The 20091-nt window shown below is 47.8% G+C and overlaps 1 protein-coding gene across 2 annotated transcripts in view; it reads right to left on the bottom strand.

The window, feature by feature from the left end:
* Nucleotides 1-20091, bottom strand: part of CRMP1 (collapsin response mediator protein 1) — a 74437-nt gene that overhangs the window by 20372 nt on the left and 33974 nt on the right. For both annotated transcript variants that reach the window (XM_054484767.2, XM_054484770.2), the window contains exons 4-8: nucleotides 15461-15625; nucleotides 10674-10735; nucleotides 8637-8717; nucleotides 2327-2395; nucleotides 472-592 (exon numbers count right to left, since the gene is read on the bottom strand). In XM_054484767.2, coding sequence (XP_054340742.1) covers nucleotides 472-592; nucleotides 2327-2395; nucleotides 8637-8717; nucleotides 10674-10735; nucleotides 15461-15625 — 498 coding nt within the window. The remainder of the gene's footprint in view (nucleotides 1-471; nucleotides 593-2326; nucleotides 2396-8636; nucleotides 8718-10673; nucleotides 10736-15460; nucleotides 15626-20091) is intronic.

The raw sequence follows: 20091 nt of genomic DNA, 5'->3' as shown, positions 1-20091 counted from the left end.
TTGTCAGCTTGCCCTTAAAAACACTAAAACAACATATTTGGGGTCCACAGCTGCTCTGTCCAATAAGGCACTCCTGAGCCTCATGTGGCCACCAATAACCTGAGGCTGTGGTTAGTCTGAGCTGAGTTGTGTACATGTAAAATACACACTGAATTTCGAAGAGTACAGAAAACATCATGCAAAATATTAATGATTTTTACATTGATGACATGCTGAATAAATATTTGGATCCATTAGATTAAACATATTATTAAAATTCTCTTTAAATGGAGCTGAGCTTATCGAGGTGAATGTCCTAAGGTCATTGGGACCAAAGAATTCCAGCCTCCATCCTTGTGTCAGGAGCATCCCCGCTCCACCCCTCCCTCCTCCGGCTGCCTGTCTGAGTTCGGGAGGGAGTGAACTTGAACCTGCGGGACACCCCCTTCCAGGCCCCAGCTGCCCCCAGAAGGCCTAGGGCCGGCTGCATACCTTTCTTCCTGGCCAGAGCGATGATGTCGGCTGCACTCTTGCTCATGACCTTGGTGATGTACACAGGGCAGTTGATCCGGCCCGCAATGGTGATGGCCCGGAACACCGCCTCGGCCTCCAGCTGAACACGGTACACACAGTGTCACAGGAGGGAAGGCTGGGGGCAAAGCTACCACCCATCTCCATTTTCCTTAATTAAATGTGATCAGAAGGGAAATCTGCTCCATCGAATGAGAAGGACATACTGAGTCCAACAGCACTTGACAGTGCCCCCTGCTCTCCGGGGTGGAGCACTGGTCTCACACTGGGATATGGCAGCAACACCCAAGCACTATACAAGTTTATACCACTGCCTCCCAGTTCTGTCCTGACCTCACCACGGGCCAGGAACACACAGCTCGTGGACATCCCCGGGCCGTGGAGCTCATGAAGAGCACTGGGTGGGATCTCAAGCCCCTCAGGACACGGAACCTGTCCACTCACGTCTGTGTCCCCTGTGTCCAGCAGACACCAGGCCCAGGGCACAGGCCCAGGAGACTCGGTAATGACCTGATGAGGACATCAGAAAATGTCCTCAACTTGGCCAGGCACGGTGGCTCACACCTGTAATCCCAGCACTTTGGGAAGCCAAGACGGATGGATCACTTGAGGTCGGAAGTTTGAGACCAGACTGGCTAACATGGTGAAACCCAGTCTCTATTCACGAGGTCAGGAGATCGACACCATCCTGGCTAACACAGTTAAACCCCATCTCTACTAAAAATACAAAAAATTAGCCAGGGCGTGGTGGCGGGCGCCTGTAGTCCCAGTTACTTAGGAGGCTGAGTCAGGAGAATGGCATGAACCCAGGAGGCGGAGCTTGCAGTGAGCCAAGATCGCGCCACTGCACTCCAGCCTGGGCGACAGAGTGAGACTCCGTCTCAAAAAAAAAAAAAAATACACAAATTAGCCAGGCATGGCAGCACATGCCTGTGCCTAGTATTCCTAGCTACTTGGGAGGCTGAGGCAGGAGAATCACTTGAACCCAAGAAGCGGAGGCTGCAGTGAACCGAGATCATACCACTGCACTCTAGCCTGGGCAACAGAGAAAGACTCCATCTCAAAAAAAAAAAAAAAAAAAAAAAGGAAAGAAAGAAACAAACAAACAAAGTAAAAAGAAAGTGTCCTCAACTCAAAGGATGGCTTCCAGGGTGCCCACTCCATTCCATGCCCAATCAGCTTGCCTTCCTCCTTCCATGCTCCCTACAGGTGCGTGCACATGCACACACACACACACACACAGACACACACACGCACTCTCACACACACACACACACACTAACATACACACACACACACACACTCACACACGCACTCTCTCACACACACACACACACAAACATACACACACACATACACACTAACAAACATACACACACACACTCACACACTAACATATACACACTCACACACACACACACACAGCCACTCCAGGGGAAGTCATCCTTTTTCAAAGTTTGGGAACAGGGCAGGCAGTGGGAGTTGTCTCCTAGGTGCTGGGCTTGGGCATGCGGCTCCACTTTCCTGTCATCCACTATGCAAAGTCCTCCATGAGAATCCGTATCCACTTGGGACACTGAAGCACCCACAGGGCCTTGGAGTGAAGTTCCAGGACCCTGGGAGAGGCAGCACCTCTTTCTGGCTTCTCCAGCCAGCAGTCCCCAGGGTTCCCAGGGAAGACAAGATGGTTTGGGATGGTCTGGGAGAGGACATGGGAAGGACCTGGGTCCTGGCTGGGCTGTTCCAGCTGGAACAGCATCAAGGTGAGTGCTCAGTGATGAGTGTCAGAGTCATGCCCAAGTTGAGGAGACCTTACCTCTTCAGGTCTGCTCAGGGCATGGCCCTCAGGACCCGTGATGCCCATCTCCAGGATCCGCTTTTGTTCCTACAAGACAAGAACAAGTGAGTTAGCGATCAGAGGATGTCAGAGCTGGGACAAGTGACTCCTCCAACCCCCTGGTTAGACAGAGGGGGCAGCTGGGTCCCAAAGAGGTGAGTGGCTTGCACCAGGTTAACAGTGTGCTGGGTGGGGGCAGTGAACTGTGTCCCCTCCACTACACACCCATCCACCTTCCCCTTTGTAGCCCTGCATGGCTCCATCTGCACCTGCTTTATATGGAATCTCCCGGGATCAATGAGAGGAAGCAGGGTTATAAGACATGAGCTTCCAAGGCCACCCACCACCCTCTCAATCTCGGAGTCTCTCCGCAGGCCTCTCCTCTGGGAAGAAACATGGTGTTTGGGTACAACATGGATATCTTCAACTAGGAATCCTACTCTAGTCTTTGATGTTGAAATCAAAGATCCCGAAACTGGGAGTCCAGATCCAGAACAGCCGTCTCTGTGACTTTGGGCAGGTTGGTCAAGCTCTCTGAGCCTCAGTCTTCTCTTCTGTACACTGGGGATAACGGTGCTTGTACTGCAGAGTTACTATGCTGATCAGATGAGCAAGCATATGAAACATGCTCAGCACAAAACCTGGAGCTGAGCAAGCACTCGCTCATTAATTGGCAGCCGGCTCTCATATCTACTTCAGCTGCCTCTTCCTGGCATCTGCCTTTCTAGCAGGAAACCACTACCTCAAACTTATCATATAATCTTGAAATGGTTCCCTGGGGCTGATGGCCTAGATTCAAATCCATCTGGTCCAAAGTTTCTTTGTCCCAGGAACACTTTAATTTCTAAAAACAAAAATAAAAAAATTTTTTGACATTGCCCAGATGCCAGCTGTGCTGCTGCTAATTTTAACTTCCTCAGTGTCTGTGTCATTGTTCTTAGACATAACCCCGTCATGAACCCTGGGCCTCATCAATCATGAAAAGAAATCACAATTTCAACTGTGCGTCTATGGTTATTAAGCTGGAGGTTATTACAAGAATATAAATGGGAAACCATTTCAAAGTCTAACAGCTGGGTAGATTTAAGTAAACAATGGAATAATTTCAGCCACTGAAGACGCTGTTTACAAAGCATTTTTAGAAAATGTTTACAAAAAGATTTTAGAATACCGAGAAATCCCTATGTGAAATTGTTTACATGTCAGTTACTATTCTGGAAGGAAAGAGGAAGTAAGGAGGGGGAGGGTAGGGGAGGGAAAGGGGAATGGAGAGAAGGGGAGGAAGGGAAGAAAGGCAGGAGGGAGGGAGAAGAGGGGAAAAAGGGAGGATGAAAGATGACATAATGAAGAAAAACAAAGACGAGAGTAGGATTTCTAGTCAAAAATAATGGACTACACACATGCATTTGTTTCACTGCCTTCCAAACACACAGAAATCACAACACAAAGAGATACACAGGAACCAAGAAGATACAAAGACCACAGGAACAAAATGTTGAAAGCTGGAAAGCAAATGTCCAAAAGGTGACAGATGTGCTGGAGCTGGAACAGCTAAATCTCTGCTGGCAGTGAGGAGAGCCAAGCCCCTTATGTGCCACTCAGGAGCTGGGTGCTGCAGGGTGGACCTCTCTCACACTGGTGTGGGGGCGCACGCACGCTGGAAAACGGTGTAGCAGTAACCACTAAAGCTGAATCTACACACACCCTAGGACCCAGCCATTCCTCTCTTAGGTATATACCAGCTAAAGATGTGAACCTATGTTTAATAAAAGGCTGAACCAGAGTGGAGCAAGAACAAGCACAGAAGCCTCACGCATCACGGTTCCAAATGTGAAACTATCCAAATATCCAACAACTGGAGAATACATTGTGCAGATTCGTGCGGTGGAACTCTACACACCGATGAAATAGAAAAAGCTAGTGCTATGCCTGGCCAAAGATGGATCTCACACGCCTCAGATTGAGCAAATGGAGCCAGACATAAGAGAGTGTGTGCTGTATGGTTCCATTTTTAGAAAGTTTAAAATCAGCTAAGATTTGTGTGGCCGCAGCTTCTAAGATGACTCCCAGTGATCCCGCCTCCTGCTTTTCAAGCCCCTGCAGGGTCCCCTCCCCTGGAGTGTGGGCTGGACCCAGCACCTTGCTTCTGATGAGCAGAACAAGACAAAAGGGTTGGGCTGTCACTCCCGAGGTCAGGTTACAGAGACTCTGGCTTCCGACCTGCTCACCTATTGCTTTTTGGTTAATCTGCTCTGAAGGAAGCCGCCTCACTGGGGCTGCCCATGTGCAAGGAACTGAGGGAGGCCTCTGGCCGGCAGCCAGCAAAGAACAGACCATCACATTAGCCGGACAGCTAGCAAGGAGCTAAATCCAGAAATACACCACCTACGAGAGGCTGGATGCAAATCCTGCACCAGTTGAGCCTTGAGATGCTCACCACCCCCCACCTGCCACTCACTATGGCCTGTGAGACCCTCAGTCAGAAATAGCTGAGCTGCACCTGGAGTCCGGAACCACAGGACCATGAGATAATTTGCTTTAAGATGCTATGTTCTGAAGTAATTTGTTATGCAATCATGGATGACTAGTACAGGTTTTGTTACCAGAAGTAGGGTGTTATCATAAAAGATATCTAAATGTGTGGAAGAGGCTCTGGAACCAGGCAGCGAACGAATTCTGAAACAGCATTTTAAATAGCCTTGAATGGACTCTTAGAAGAAATAGGGCCTCTGAGGACATTGCCAGTGAGTCCTCACAGGAGGTGAGAAGCAGCCATAAACAGTCTTGTGATGAAACCAAGGATGTGACTCTACAGCCCCTTGTTAGGAACTCAGAAAGATGAGGGGTGATGCCTCCCAGTATTATCAGCCACAATAAAGAGATCCTTTAAATAGGGACCTTTTAGGCTGGGCATGGTGGCTCACACCTGTAATCCCAGAACTGTGGGAGGCCGAGGCAGGCAGATCACTTGAGGTCAGGAGTTCGAGACCAGCCTGGCCAACATGGTGAAAACCTATCACTATTAAAAATACAAAAATTAGCTAGGCGTGGTGGCGCATGCCTATAGTCCCAGCTACTCAGGAGGCTGAGGCACAAGAATCACTTGAACCCAGGAGACGGGGGCTGCAATGAGCCAAGACTGCGCCACTGTACTCCAGCTTTGGGTGACAGAATGAGACTAAGTCTCAAAAAAAATTTAAAAAAACATTTTTTTAAGAGACATTTCAAAGAGATGAAGGCTGTGCCTGTGGACCATCTCAGTCAAACTACAGGGCCTCTAGGAAGCCTGCAGTTGTGTCTCTTAGCTCTCTCATCAGGGTAGCGGAGGGATTATCTGGAAGAAGTGGGTGCCTTTTGTCTTATGGTATGAACCCCAGTGAGATTCACAGAAGGCCCACAGAGTTTTAGGAGAGTTGCCTTAGCAAAATACTGGAAGCTGAGACTGAACACAGGCATGTGATATGAAAAGAAGCAGTTGGAAACTCAAAATTCTTTTTTTTTTTTTTAGACGGGGTCTCACTGTCACCCAGGCTGGAGTATAGTGGCGTGATCTCATCTCACTGCAACCTCCACCTCCCACATTCAAGCAATTCTCCTGCCTCAACCTCCCAAGTAGCTGGGATTACAGGCACCCGCCACCACGCCCGGCTAGTTTTTTTTTTGTTTTGTTTTGTTTTTTTGTTTTTGTTTTGGGTTTTTTTTTGGTATTTTTAGTAGAGGCAGGGTTTCGCCATGTTGGCCAGGCTGGTCTCAAACTTCTGACCTCAGGTGATCTGCCCGCCTCGGCCTCCCAAAGTGCTGGGATTACAGGCATGAGCCACCGCGCCTGGCTGTTCCCTGAAATTCTACTGAGCAAGAAGCAGGCTGAGAAAACCACTTAGCTGCAGACATGCACTACCTTTCACGAAAAAGGATGGATGACTCAGAGGATGGAAGCAGGAGTTTAGAAGGTAGAGCCAAGAGCTATGGAGACTTATTCTCAGGCTTTGAGACCCAGTCAAGGAACTGCCAACATTTCCCAGCCAGATTTCAGAACCGCCATGAACCAATAACTCCTTGGTGCCTTCTATTTTCCCCTTTTTGAATAGGAATGTCAGGTCCACCACTGCATGTTGTATGTCAGGAGGGTCAGGGAGATATCTTCCTTCTTTAGCTTCATAGACCTACAGATTATGGGAAATACAGCCAAGAGCCTCATCCACACCTGGACCTGGTTCGGATGATGAGATTCCAGACTGTGAACTAATGCTGTTATGAAATTTTGGAGAACTATGGGAGGGGGTGATTGTAATTTGCATGGGAGAGGACCATCAATCATGGGGGCCAGAAGACAGATTGGGAGGAAGTCTCAGATGTGGCCCTAATAATGCTCACTTCCTGACATTCCTGCCCTTATATAATCCCTTCTTTTTGAGTGTGGGCTGGAGGCAGTGACCTGTTAGCAATGAACAGAATACTCCTGCATGATGGTACTAAGGCACTGTTTGTTTTTTACATTGAATTTGAAAGAATTTCAATTGTGCAGAAAAACTACAAGGACTCAGATAAGAAGAAGTGAAGTCAATGAAGAAACTTAATGGTGAAGCTTTAGATCTCCAGCACTGAACCACCATGTTGCTCTTCCACTGCGCTCTGGAACCAGACGGAACTGGTTAACATCCTAGCTCTACTGCCCTGTGAGCAACAGTAAGCAACTTATTCATATCGGAGCTTCAGTTTCCCTATCTATAAAATGTGAATAATTATATCTACCTCATGGAGTAGTTGTGAGTATCAATATGTGAAGTCCTTTGCATCATGTCTAGCATTAACTACCTTTTCTGGCTGCATCCAAACCTTCCCCTATATGCCTGGTCTTGATTTACAGCATTATAACCAAACCATGCCTCTGCACCAGAGACCCAGAAGTCTGCCTGACTTCTTTCTCTTCTTCCTCCACCCAATCCGTCCATGGGTCCTGTAGACTGTTTCCCTCCTGTCATGCTCACCTCTTCCATCTCCTATCTCCTCTCTTCATTTCTTATAAGAATTGCTGGAATAGAACCTAGCTGGTCATCCTGACTTCATTTTTTTCTTTTTTTGAGACAGAGTCTCACTCTGTTTCCCAGGCTGGAGTGCAGTGGCATGATCTCAGCTCACTGCAAGCTCCACCTCCCAGGTTCAAGCAATTCTCATGCCTCAGCCTCACACCTGTAGTAGCTGTATTCCCACCTGTAATAGCTGGGATTACAGGTGTGCTCCACCACACCCAGCTAATTTTAGTATTTTTAGTAGAGATGGGGTTTTGCCATGTTGGACAGGCTGGTCTCACACTCCTGGCCTCAAGTGATCCTCCTGCCTTGGCCTCTCAAAGTGTTGGGATTACAGGTATGAGCCACCACTCCCAGCTTTCATTCTTTTCCCAAAAAATTATCCACTCCACAGCTACAATTATCAAAATCTGCTCATGTCTCATTTTATCCAAATCTTTTGCATGGCTGCAGTCCATTATGTGTCAGATTCTGAACCTCACATACATGATGACTTAATCTGTTTTCTGATGCTATAACAGAATACCATAGACTTGGTAATTTATACAGAAAACAAATGTATTTCCCATGGTTCTGGAGGCTGGGAAATCTAATAACAAGGTGCCGGCATCTGGTGAGGGCCTTCTTGCTGCGTCATAGCATGGCGGTGGACAACACATGAGACGGCAGGTGCATGCCAGCTCAGGCCTCTCTTCCTCTCCTTAAAAAGCCACTAATCCCATCATGAAGGCCCCACCCTGATGATCTCATCTAACCCAAATTACCTCCCTAAGGCCTCACCTCTAAATACCATCAAAATACTAGCTTGTGCATTAAGTTTTCAACATAATGAACTTTTGAAGGACACGTTCAAGCCATGGCACATAATATCATTTGATCCACACAATAACACTGCCAGGTGGGTGTTTCTGGATGAAAAATGAGAGTGTTCATGGGAAAAAGTTCCTTGCCCAAGGTCACATGGCTGGGAGATGGAGGAGGCTGGCCTGTAACACCTTCTCCAAGCCTGGGCTTTTCCATGATGCCCACTCCCAATTCCTGAAGACAATGAGGAACACCAGCTTCCATGTGCATTGCCACTGGTATGACCTAGGTTTGCAAAGCATTTTCATTCATATCTGGTGTGTCTGATATGACACCCAATTCCTGGCTTGACCTTTCATTGTATAGCCTCCTCACTAACCAATGCTCTTTTATCAAACCTTTTGAAACAAGGAGAATCAGACTGAGGTAGAAGAGTGGAAATTCTTGCCACTCACCTGAGCTATCAAATCTCCATTTTCTGCATGGACCAAGATCACAGCTCCCAGGCCCTTAAGGAAGGTAAAGGCTTCATAGAGCTATGGAGAGATAAACAGGGGTTGGTGTGAGATTAAAAAAAAAAAATCACAGCGTGTGCATTCATGAAGACCGTTCTTCTGCTCACACCCATTTGGTCATTCACCTGCCAGCCTCTGTGACACATTCATATGGATGGAATATGCTGCTATATAAGTCAGACTTGGAAGGATCGTTCCTTGACCCTGATATCTTGTAGACCCAAAAGCAGGAAGCTGAGGATGGGGCACAACTGGTCCCAGTCACCCCAGGGCATGAAGACAGACTCAATCTCAGTGCCTATCTATGCCTTTTGCTGTCTTTTTGGGTTGGCTTTTTTGAAACATCTGTAGGTGTTAATGGCAACAACTGGTCCTGAGAAGTCACCATTAGTTTTACAGAAATTATCTAACTAAATCTGCTAAGCCTGTACCATAGCCACCTACATGCCACAGAAGATGTGTGCATCCTTACAAAAATGTGAACCCATGCCATTTTAGAGACAATGGTGGGGTGGGGGAAACAAGCTCTCTAATAACTCCAATACTCAGATAATATATGGCATGCCAATCATCCTCTCAATTAGCCAAAACAGGCCCTCCCCACTGCCCAGTGTTCTCTTTCTACCTGAGGAGAATCTGCATTTGGGCATTTGCCCCAGTAAGGGCCAAAGCCACGAAGCTCCCTCTCCAGGGGCACTTGAATCTCAACTTTGTTCTCCATGCATGCAAGATAACATCCCCTGGGATGTCTGCTTTCCCACACACATCCCTATTTCAGCAAATAGGGAAGGCATGTGGAGACATGAAGCACTTTTGAGAATCCGCACCCAGAGGCTGCTCGATTCCATCCATGTCCAGGGCTCCAGTGGTTAGAATGAAACAGGTGAAAATCACAATTATGCCAGCACATCACCGGCTGTGTTTTCTATGTAACTGAACCAACTTTCAGCTCTTTGAATGTCTTCTGTTGATTGTATCAAAGGCCTCCAGGACATCTTGGGATAAGTAATTTTCTGCAACCCCAAGTGTTTATCTGAAAGGAAGGACATAAAGTGCTTCTCCCATTGCCCATCTATCTCCATGGTAATAACCAATTACCCTGCTTACTGACGCCTGTATGGCACCATTCTGTGCTAGGCACCATCCTAGCACTTTACTCTTCTTATGAAATCATTCAACTGCCTCTATAAGGCAGGTCTATTATGAGCCTAAAGCACAGAGAAGTTGGGAAAGCTGCCCCTGGCTGCACAGCAAGCAGCTGGTATGGCTAGGGCTTGCAGCCTGGCTTGGCTTTAGCCTCCATGATTTTCTCCACCACACTAACAAGCACAGCAAAGGAAAGTGACAATGAAACAAAACTAGGAGACTCAGTAGTATAAGAAGGCCAGGTGTCCTGTAAGTCATAACCGCTACTCCTGAAGAACAACTTGTGGCTCCATCTCCCTTGACTTGGTGCATCTACGTAATAATTGTTTGCTGTTGGCAGGGCCAGAAATGTTCCATCTTACAAATGTGAGGAGATGACTTGCCTAGCATGTTGCAGTTGCTGTGAGGGAAGGCCAGGCAGTCTATTTTCCTGTGTCAGAGCTCATAAATGGTCCCCATCCTTGCCTGAATCCCAGAATCAAATGCAGAGCTTTCAGGAAGTACAGCCTCCTGAGTCCAACACCCAACATCTGGAACATGCACTAAGCATCTGTATTTTGAGCGAGCTCTCCAGATGATGCTGAGGATAAGCCGGGTTTGGGAGCCACCAAACCAGGGACCCCCTTCTGCATGCCACTCACACAGTCAGAAAAGAACAGAAGCCCAGCTGGGACAATGACTGACACCATATCACACAGCCATTCCGTGCCAGAACCAGGACTCAAACCCCGCGGCTTCTCACAATCTCCCTTGCCCTGTGCTGCCTGGACTAACAAAGCTGGCCCAGTCCTGCCCAGACAAGAGAGGAGAGGGCGAGTGTGAGGGGCCTACCTGGCTGTCGGACATTTGGTAGAGATCCTTATAGGCCATGTAGACTTGGAAGGAATTGACGCCTGTTTCAAGAGAAAAAGGATAGAAAAATGTTTAAGAAAAAACAGAAGCATGTCTTTCCAATAAATCAATGACCACAGAGCAGAGTGGTAGTCGCCAGGAGAGATGAGTGCCATTGGGATCCCCAGTGAGGCACCTATCCAGCCTGAGGATGTGGGCGAAGGTCAAAGGAAGCTTCCAGGGAAGGTCACACCCAAGCAGAATGTGAAGGTGATGAAGGAGAAAGGGAGGAGAAGGAGGAGGAGGAGAAGGAGGAGAAAGGAGGAGGAGGAAGAGGAGAAGGAGGAGGAGGAAGAGGAAGAGGAGCAGAAGGAGGAGAAAGAGGACGAGGAGGAAGAGGAGGAGGAGGAAAAAGAAGAGGAGGAGAAAGAGAGAAGGAGAAGAGGAGGAGGAGGAAGAGGAGGAGAAAGGGAGAAGGAGGAGGAAAAAGAAGAGGAGGAGAAAGGGAGAAGAAGGAAGAGGAAGAGAAGGAGGAGAAAGAGGAGGAGGAGGAGGAGGAGGAAAACTCCCCAGGCTGAGAGGGAGGGGTGTGATAAGGATAAGGAAGGGTGTGATGAGCATCTGCAATAAGGAAGATGAAAAGACATTAGTCATGCAGCTTCTAGAAAGTGTCCTAAAGCATGTGCTTTTTTATCCCATTTTTTTAAAAATTGTGTTTGCAATTCCCATAAAGAGATCAACAGTGACAGCTGCTCTGTCAGGGAGAGCTGAGTTCAGGCCTCAGTTGCTATGTGGCACTGGAGAAGTTACTCACCTCTCTGGGTTTCACTTTCCCCATTTCTGCAAAGAGGACATTACACCAAACGTGTTGGTTTCCCTTCCTGGAAACGCCCTGCACTGGACTGTACAGTACACTCATGACAAATAGCAAGATTTCTGGGCAAGCCCTTCTGACTTAGAGAAGGACGCACTAAAATGCTTCAGGACCAAGGAAACCAGGCGTGTTCCTCCTCCCTTTCTTCTCTCCCTCCCTGCTTCTCTCCTCTTTTCCTTTCCTAACTTATTTATTCATGTTATAAACACTTACTGAGAGCCTGCTCTATGATAGGCATGTGCTAAGTGCTTGGGATACAGAAGTTACTAAAGGCATCTTTCAGAAAATCAATCAGCTGGTCCACTGATATTTGATGCAACTCTCAGTGTGCAGGCCGCAGCCATGCAACTGTGAGTAAGACGACAAGTCCCTGCCCGTAGGGGGCTCGCCACCTGGGCTGGGGTGTGGGAGCATCAGCAAGTCAATGGGCAAAGACAACTTAGTCTGATGATCCCTATGTGGGGGATGCATGGGGGGGTTGCATCTGTCAGGGGGCTTCAGGGAAGGCTTCCCAGGGGAGTGCAGCTCAGCACGAACAGGAGAATCGCTAGGAAAAGGCAGGGAGACTGTTCCTGAAGGGGCCAGTGCTCACTCACACAGCCCCAAGAGCCAGAGGCAGCCTCAAGCAGATGGGAAACGGAGGTGCAGGGGGCCGGGGCTCTGGGCCCCAGGAACTGGAACAAGCCAGTCTGGAGGAGCAGGCGCATCCTGATGAGCCAGGCAGACAGCTTGCAATTTATTCTGGGGATGATGTGGAATTGCTGAAAGCATTTAAGGTGATTAGAAAATAAAAACACAGCTGGGAGCAGTGGCTCACGCCTGTAATCCCAGCAATTTGGGAGGCCAAGGCAGGTGGATCACCTGAGGTCAAGAGTTCAAGACCAGCCTGGCCAATATGGTGAAACCCCGTCTCTATTAAAAATACAAAAATTAGTCAGGTGTGGTGGCAGGTGCCTGTAATCCAAGCTACTCGGGAGGCTGAGGGGGGAGAATCACTTTAACCTGGGTGCAAGTGAGCTCAGATCTCGCCGTTGCACTCCAGCCTGGGTGACAGAGTAAGACTCCATCAGAAGAGAAGGAAGGAAGGAAGGAAGGAAGGAAGGAGGGAGGGAAGGAGGGAGGGAGGGAGGGAAGGAAGGAAGGAAGGAAGGAAGGAAGGAAGGAAGGAAAGAAGGAAGGAAGGACCTATCTAAGAGATAGCAAATGTTGATGAGGATGTGGAGAAAAGGGAATTACTGAGCACTGTTTGTGGGAATGTAAATTAGCACAGCCACCTCATGGGGAACAGTACGGAGGCTCCTCACATAACTAAGAACTGAATTACCACATGCTTCAGCAGTCCCACTACCGGCTGAAAATCCAAAGGAATTGAAATCAGTATACCCAGGGGATACCCCCAACTCCCGTGTTCATTGAGGCCTTATTTATAACAGCCAAGATTAGGAAGCAACCTGTGTCCATCAACGAATGAACGGATTTTATAAATGTGGTAAATGTACACAATGGATGCCTTAGTAAAGAAGGACATCCTGTCATTTGCAGCAACAAAGTTGAAGCTGAAGCTGTGGAACCGTATGTTAAGGGAAATAAGTCAGGCACAGAAAGGCAAATACCACACCATCTCACTTATATGTGGAATCTAAAAAGTTGATTTCATAGAAGCATACAAAGTAGAAAGGTTGCTGCCAGGGCCTGAGCACCACCACCATTCGCCGGCTGGTGACCCAGCCCAGCTGCACACAGCACAGGGCTCCCTGGATGCCTGCAGGCAGCACAGACCCACTAGGCCTCACGGAGCCCAGTGTCTTTCCCTACAAACTCCACTGCCAGTCCAGAGACCTTCCCATCTCAGTGAGGGGTGTCCTAAACGACCATTTGCTTAAGGCAGCAACCTGGGGAAAATTTCTCAGAACTTAACATTAGGTAAGGAAAGTAAGATACAAGACTGTCAATTTCCTTGGATTATGACTCTGTTATGTAGTTGTGGTGAATCACGCAGCAACTGCAATACAAGGATAATGCCTTTTTCTTTTAAAAGATAGGGTCTCACTCAATGAGCCAGGCTGGAGTGCAGTGCTCACTCCAGCCCCAACCTCCCAAGCTCAAGCAATGCTCCTGCTCAGCCTCCCAAGTAGCTGGGAGGCGTGCATGCACCACCACTCCTGGCTATGTTTTTTTTTGTTTGTTTGTTTGTTTTAATAGAGTCATGGTCTCACTATGTTGCTGCCCAGGCTGTTCTCAAACTCCGGGCCTCAAGCAATCCTCCCTCCTCAGCCTCCCGAAGTGCTAGGATTACAGGCATGAGCCACCATGGCCACGATGCCTTCTTGATAGAAAGAGCTTAAACAGACATATGAAAATGCAAATTGATGAGTGGGCAAATAATACAATCAGATATTCACATAAGGAAAAATGTATGCAAGATGTTGAATGTAATCAGTAAAGAATCACCATGAAAACCACAATGGTGGTGTCTTTCACCCATCGAATCGGCAAGGATTTCATAGAAGCAATAACGCCCAATGGTGCAAAGGTGCAGGGACTAGAGATTCTGGCATAGGATTTGCAGGGGTACAAGGGGATGCATCTTTCAGGAAACCAGTTTGGCAATAAGTGTCATAATCTTGAAAAATGTTAAAACCTTTGACCTTCTAATTCCACTTCTGGAAATCCAAAGAAAAATTAGAAATGCAAACAAATGTTTATACACAAAGATGTTCACCGTAACAGGATTTATAATAAAACGAATAGAAAGCATAAATGCCCAATAAAAAGAAAATAGCTAAGCAAATTAACCATTATATTGTACATTACGAGCCATTAAAAAGTTATTGATGAAAAGTAATGTGACTCATAAAATGTTAAGTGAAAAAAGAAGGGTTCCACGTAACAGCTATTGCACAACCACATAGGGAAAAAATCATCCAAATACACAGGGAATGGAAAGCAATAATCCTTCACATTAAGAGTAAATTGGGATTGGGGGTAGAACCAGAGGAAGACAATTCTTTCCCTTCCATTTTCTGACTTTCTTTAAATATTGGGGATGATACTATTATTATGAGAAAACATAGCACAGCTATTTTAAAAATTGGAAACACACCCTCGCTCTCCTTGAAGCACCACCGTTTGAGGCTGCCTCCTCAGAGGGCTCCCCAACTGCCCCTTTCTGGACAGATCGCTTATGCCCTGTCTCTTTCCGTTCTGTTGTTCTTTGCTTCCTTTGTGTCTTCTGATCAGTTCCCCTCCATTCAATGTAACACACACCATAAAGTGTCTACACTGTGCTGGTGTGAACCCAGAGGGGAGCCAAGGTGGGAAGCAGAGACAGATAGACATGGTCCCCTCCCTCACAGAGCTCAGGGTTTGGCAGAAGAGCCAGACAGACAACCCATGTCCCATAATCCAGGAACAATGGAAAAAGTGCCCCAAAGGAGGCCTAAGTAACCGGCATTGGCTATTCAAGGAATGAAGCAATGGGAGAAGGTAATGGTTGAGTTGGGTCTTGAAGGTGAGTAGCCCTGGGCAGGCAGAGGAGAAAGGGCATTCATTCCTGGCAGGGGATCCACATGAGCAAGGGCCTCGCAGCATAGCCACTTTCAGGGATGGCAGCCAGGCTAGTGATCCGGGTGATGGGAAAGAAAAGCAAGGTTAGATCAGTAAGGGCCTGGCATGGCAGGCTGCAGAGACTGGATCTGCTTCTGAGAACAAGGACACCCCCAGAGGTTTTCAAGGAGAAAAGGATGGACTCTGTAAAGGGACTGGCCTGTTTCCTCATTGTCACGTGGCAGAGTGCAGCTCATAATCAGGCTCAGAACAGATGTAGACGGGGGGATTTTTCACTCCACGTTATCTTTGGATCTACCAAAGAACCAGGGATTCTCCAAAACCCCATTCCGAGGCTTTAACTGACCTTTGTCCTGCACCAGCACCTCCAGCTCCTCCCGAATGCCATCGACCCAGCTTGTGATGTCCATGTGGAGGGAGTAATCACAGCAGGATTTGGTGTCAGCTGCTTCGTGCCACTTCTCAAAAGAGGTCAGTAGGCTGGACCCAGGTTCAGGAACAACATGGTCAACTGGGACAGAGAAATATGCATCATGATGCTTCAGACTCAAGTGTTCCAATGGTAGCCACGTCATTACCACTACCACCATCATCACCATCATTACCATCACCACCATCATCATCATCATCACCATAATTATCACACCATCACCATTATCACTATGACAGCCACCATCATTATCACCACCACAATCATCATCACCATCATTATCAACCCATCACCATGACCATCATTATCATCACCATCATCATCATCATCACCATTATCACCACTACGACCACCATCATCACCATCATTATCACCCCATCACCATCATCACCATCATTATCACCCCATCACCATCATCACCATCATTATCACCCCATCACCATCATCACCATCATTATCACCCCATCACCATCATCACCATCATTATCACCCCATCACCATCATCACCATCATTATCACCCCATCACCATCATCACCATCATTATCACCCCATCACCATCATCACCATCATTATCACCCCATCACCATCATCACCATCATTATCACCCCATCACCATCATCACCATCATTATCACCCCATCACCATCATCACCATCATTATCACCCCATCACCATCATCACCATCATTATCACCCCATCACCATCATCACCATCATTATCACCCCATCACCATCATCACCATCATTATCACCCCATCACCATCATCACCATCATTATCACCCCATCACCATCATCATCATCACCATTATCACCACTATGACCACCATCATCACCATCATTATTATCACCCATCATTATCACCATCATTATCACCCCATCACCATCATTATCACCCCATCACCATCATCACCATCATTATCACCCCATCACCATCATCATCATCACCATTATCACCACTACGACCACCATCATCACCATCATTATCACCCCATCACCATCATCACCATCATTATCACCCCATCACCATCATCACCATCATTATCACCCCATCACCATCATCACCATCATTATCACCCCATCACCATCATCACCTTGATCACCACTATCATCACCATCATTATCGCTCATCACTATCATCACCTCCACCACCATCACTATCATCACCATTACCATCATCACCATTATCACCTCCACCACCATCACCATCATCATCATTACCATCATCACCATCATCACCACCACCACCATCCACTATCATCACCACCATCCACTATTATCACCACTATCATTATCACCCCATCATCATCACCATCACCACCACCACCACCATCATCACCACCACCATCATCACCATCACCACCGTCATCACCATCACCACCGTCATCACCATCACCACCACCACCACCATCACCACCACCATCCACTATCATCACCACCATCCACTATCATCACCACTATCATTATCATCCCACCACCACCACCACCACCATCACCATCATCACCACCACCATCCACTATCATCACTACCATCCACTATCATCACTACCATCCACTATTATCACCACTATCATTATCACCCCACCACCATCATCACCATCACCACCACCACCACCATCACCACCACCACCACCACCACCATTACCATCACCATCATCACCACCAGCAGCATCCACTATCATCACTAGCATCCACTATCATCACCACTGTCATTATCACCCCACCACCATCATCACCATCATCACCACCATCATCACCATCACCACCACCACATCATCATCATTACTAACATTATCACCACCACCATCATCATCACCACCATCATCACCATCACCACCATCATCACCACCATCAACATCATCACTATCATTATCACCCCATCATCATCATCACCATCTTCATCATCACCATCCTATCACCATCATCATCATCCCTATTATCACCCCATCACCATCACCACCATTATCATCACCACCATCATCACCATCCTTTTCATAATCACTCCCACCATCATTATTGTCATATTGCCACCACTGTCACTATCATTAACCATAACCATTAGCAATGACATCATCACCATCATCTTCAGTCTTCATTACCACCATCATCACCACCATTGTCATCATCATCACCATCATCATAACTATTTATGGAATGCTTACTATTTGTCAGATAATGCCACAAAAGCTTGACATAAGTTTGTTCATTCAATCCTCACAACTGTCCTGTAAAGTGAAAATTAATATCCCCATTTTGCAGATGAAAAACTTGAGGCTCAAAGAGGGTAAAGCAATTGTCCAAGAGCATACAACTAGTAAGCAGAAGAAGGAAGGTTATCCAAGACCTGTCAGATAGTCTGAACTCTTACCCACTGCTCCAAGCTACCTCCTTTGGCATAGAATGCCAAGATGAAAAGGACCTCCGAGACCCAACAAGTTCACTTCATCATCCTTTTTTCAAATAAAATCTTAAATGTAAAGTAGATGAGAAAGGGGAGCCTCCAGTCAAATGTAAGTCTCCCTTGAGGCTTACTGCCCTGTTTCTTTGCACCCCCACCCTTCACAGGCAGATGTCAAAAAGAGAAGTCTCACCTCTCCTCCTCCCACTCACACCTCCATCCACCTAAAGCATCAGCCTTTGCTAATATGACTCTCACATCTCTAGGTCTAATGGGGAGCATGCAGTCCTCAGTCTCTGGCCTCTCAGGGCACAGAGAGTCCCTCCCTCCTTCCTTAAACTCGCTTCTCTCCAGCTTCCACGGCAACACCACCTTCTGGCTTTTTCTTTCCTTTGTCCTACTTCTTTGGCTGCTGCTTCTCAATCATCCTGAGGACTCCATCCCCTACTGTTCACTATGCTTACTAACTGGATCCCTTTTCTTTGTGCCAGCTCATTGAAACACACCACTTGCTCTGAGCTACAGAACTCTGAACCCGGTTGTGTTCTTGGCTTCTCCACCGAGATGACTCAAAAGCTCCCCCAAATCAGAATGTCCAAAACCTCATGCAGTACCCTCCCCACCCCAACCCCAGCTGTAGTGGACATCGCCAACTAACGGTTCCACAGCCAGAGGCCCAGGTCACCCGTGGCACTTCCTTTCCCTCGCATGCCCCCGTGTGTGACCCAGCACCGAAGGCTGTTGACTGGCCTCCTCCATATCCCTGGAACTGACCAATTCTGCCCACTCCACAGCCACGCCACCCTCATCTCTCAGGTGAACTACGCAATTGCCTCCCAACTGGTCCAGACACATCCCATCCAGGCCACTCTATTACCGGTCTCTCCAAAACGCAGAACAGTTCACATCTCTCCCTGCTTAAAATACCTCAACACTGCCCATCACCCATATGAGAAAGAGCCACAGCCTCATCAGGCCATCAAGGCCCAGGGTTGTCCTCTCCTTCCAGCCTTGCCTCACAGGATGTCATCCCTCAATCTCGACACCCCTGCACCGCGGGCCTCCCTGCAGTCTCTGGAATGGGAGGTGTGTTCTCACCTCAGGGCCTTTGCACATGCTATTCCCTCCTCCTGGGGCTGTGCTCTTCTCTGCCCTCTTCTCCCAGTTAATTCCAACTTATCCTTCAGATCCCTGTACGAATGTCACTTCTTCAGAGAACACTTCCCTGAGACCCTACCCTTCAGTTCAAAGTACTGCGCACCCTTCTTTTGTAGCAGGAGTCACAGTTTCTAGTCGTACATGTGGACAATTAGTGACTCTCCGAGAGATGGCAGTCCCCTTGACAACAAGCATCATTCCTGCTTTTGTTCACCTGGTACAGTGCCTGGTGCGGACGACTCTTAATTAACATCTGTTGAATGAAGATGGGGAAGGGCGGGGACCCCTTCAGAGTCCCGGACTGCGGTCCTCTTTCATAGGCTCTTGGTGTTCCATGAAACACACTTTGGAAACTGCCCTTCACAGGTGAGAAGGATAAGGCTTACAGGGCAGGGCTCCCCAGGGTCTCACAGCTGGTGATGGAGAAAAGCAGGGGACGTCCCAGGAACCCTGGCTCCTCGTCCAGTACTCTTTCCCCTGCCCTTTGCAGTCCTCCTGAGCCCAGAACTTCCGTGCCCATCTCTCAGAACTCTCATGCCCCATGCACTACATGAAGGAATCTCATGTACATCTCCAAACCACCCTAGGCACTTCCCACCATAAGGCCCACATTATAGACGAGGAAGCTGAGGCTCAGAGAGGCTGAGTGCTGGCCACAGTCATGCAGCTGCCTGCTGAGTACCAGTGCTCAGGTTCAAACCCTGGCCACTGGGATCCAAGTCCAAGTCTAGATCCTCCCATTTCCCATCCAGCAGATCCATGGGCTACCCTTTGGAAGAGGGATCAGGACAGTGCTTGCCTCAGAAGTCAAGCCCCACCCTCCTGGCTCAGGGACTTGGCAAACTCTGCCCATGGCAGTGGGCTCCAGCCCACAGACCACGCTTCCAAAGGGACTCCCCTTTGTGAAGGAGCGGGAGAGACGGGCAGGGTTGGGGCCAGCTTACAGACAGGCCGCCTGAAACTGAAGAGCCTAACAGTTGAAAGAACATTTACA

Source organism: Pongo pygmaeus, chromosome 3 (assembly GCF_028885625.2).
Source record: "Pongo pygmaeus isolate AG05252 chromosome 3, NHGRI_mPonPyg2-v2.0_pri, whole genome shotgun sequence".
NCBI classification, from domain to species: Eukaryota; Metazoa; Chordata; class Mammalia; order Primates; family Hominidae; genus Pongo; species Pongo pygmaeus.
Note: the sequence above shows the minus strand (reverse complement) of the source record. Positions and strands in the feature narration are given on the sequence as shown.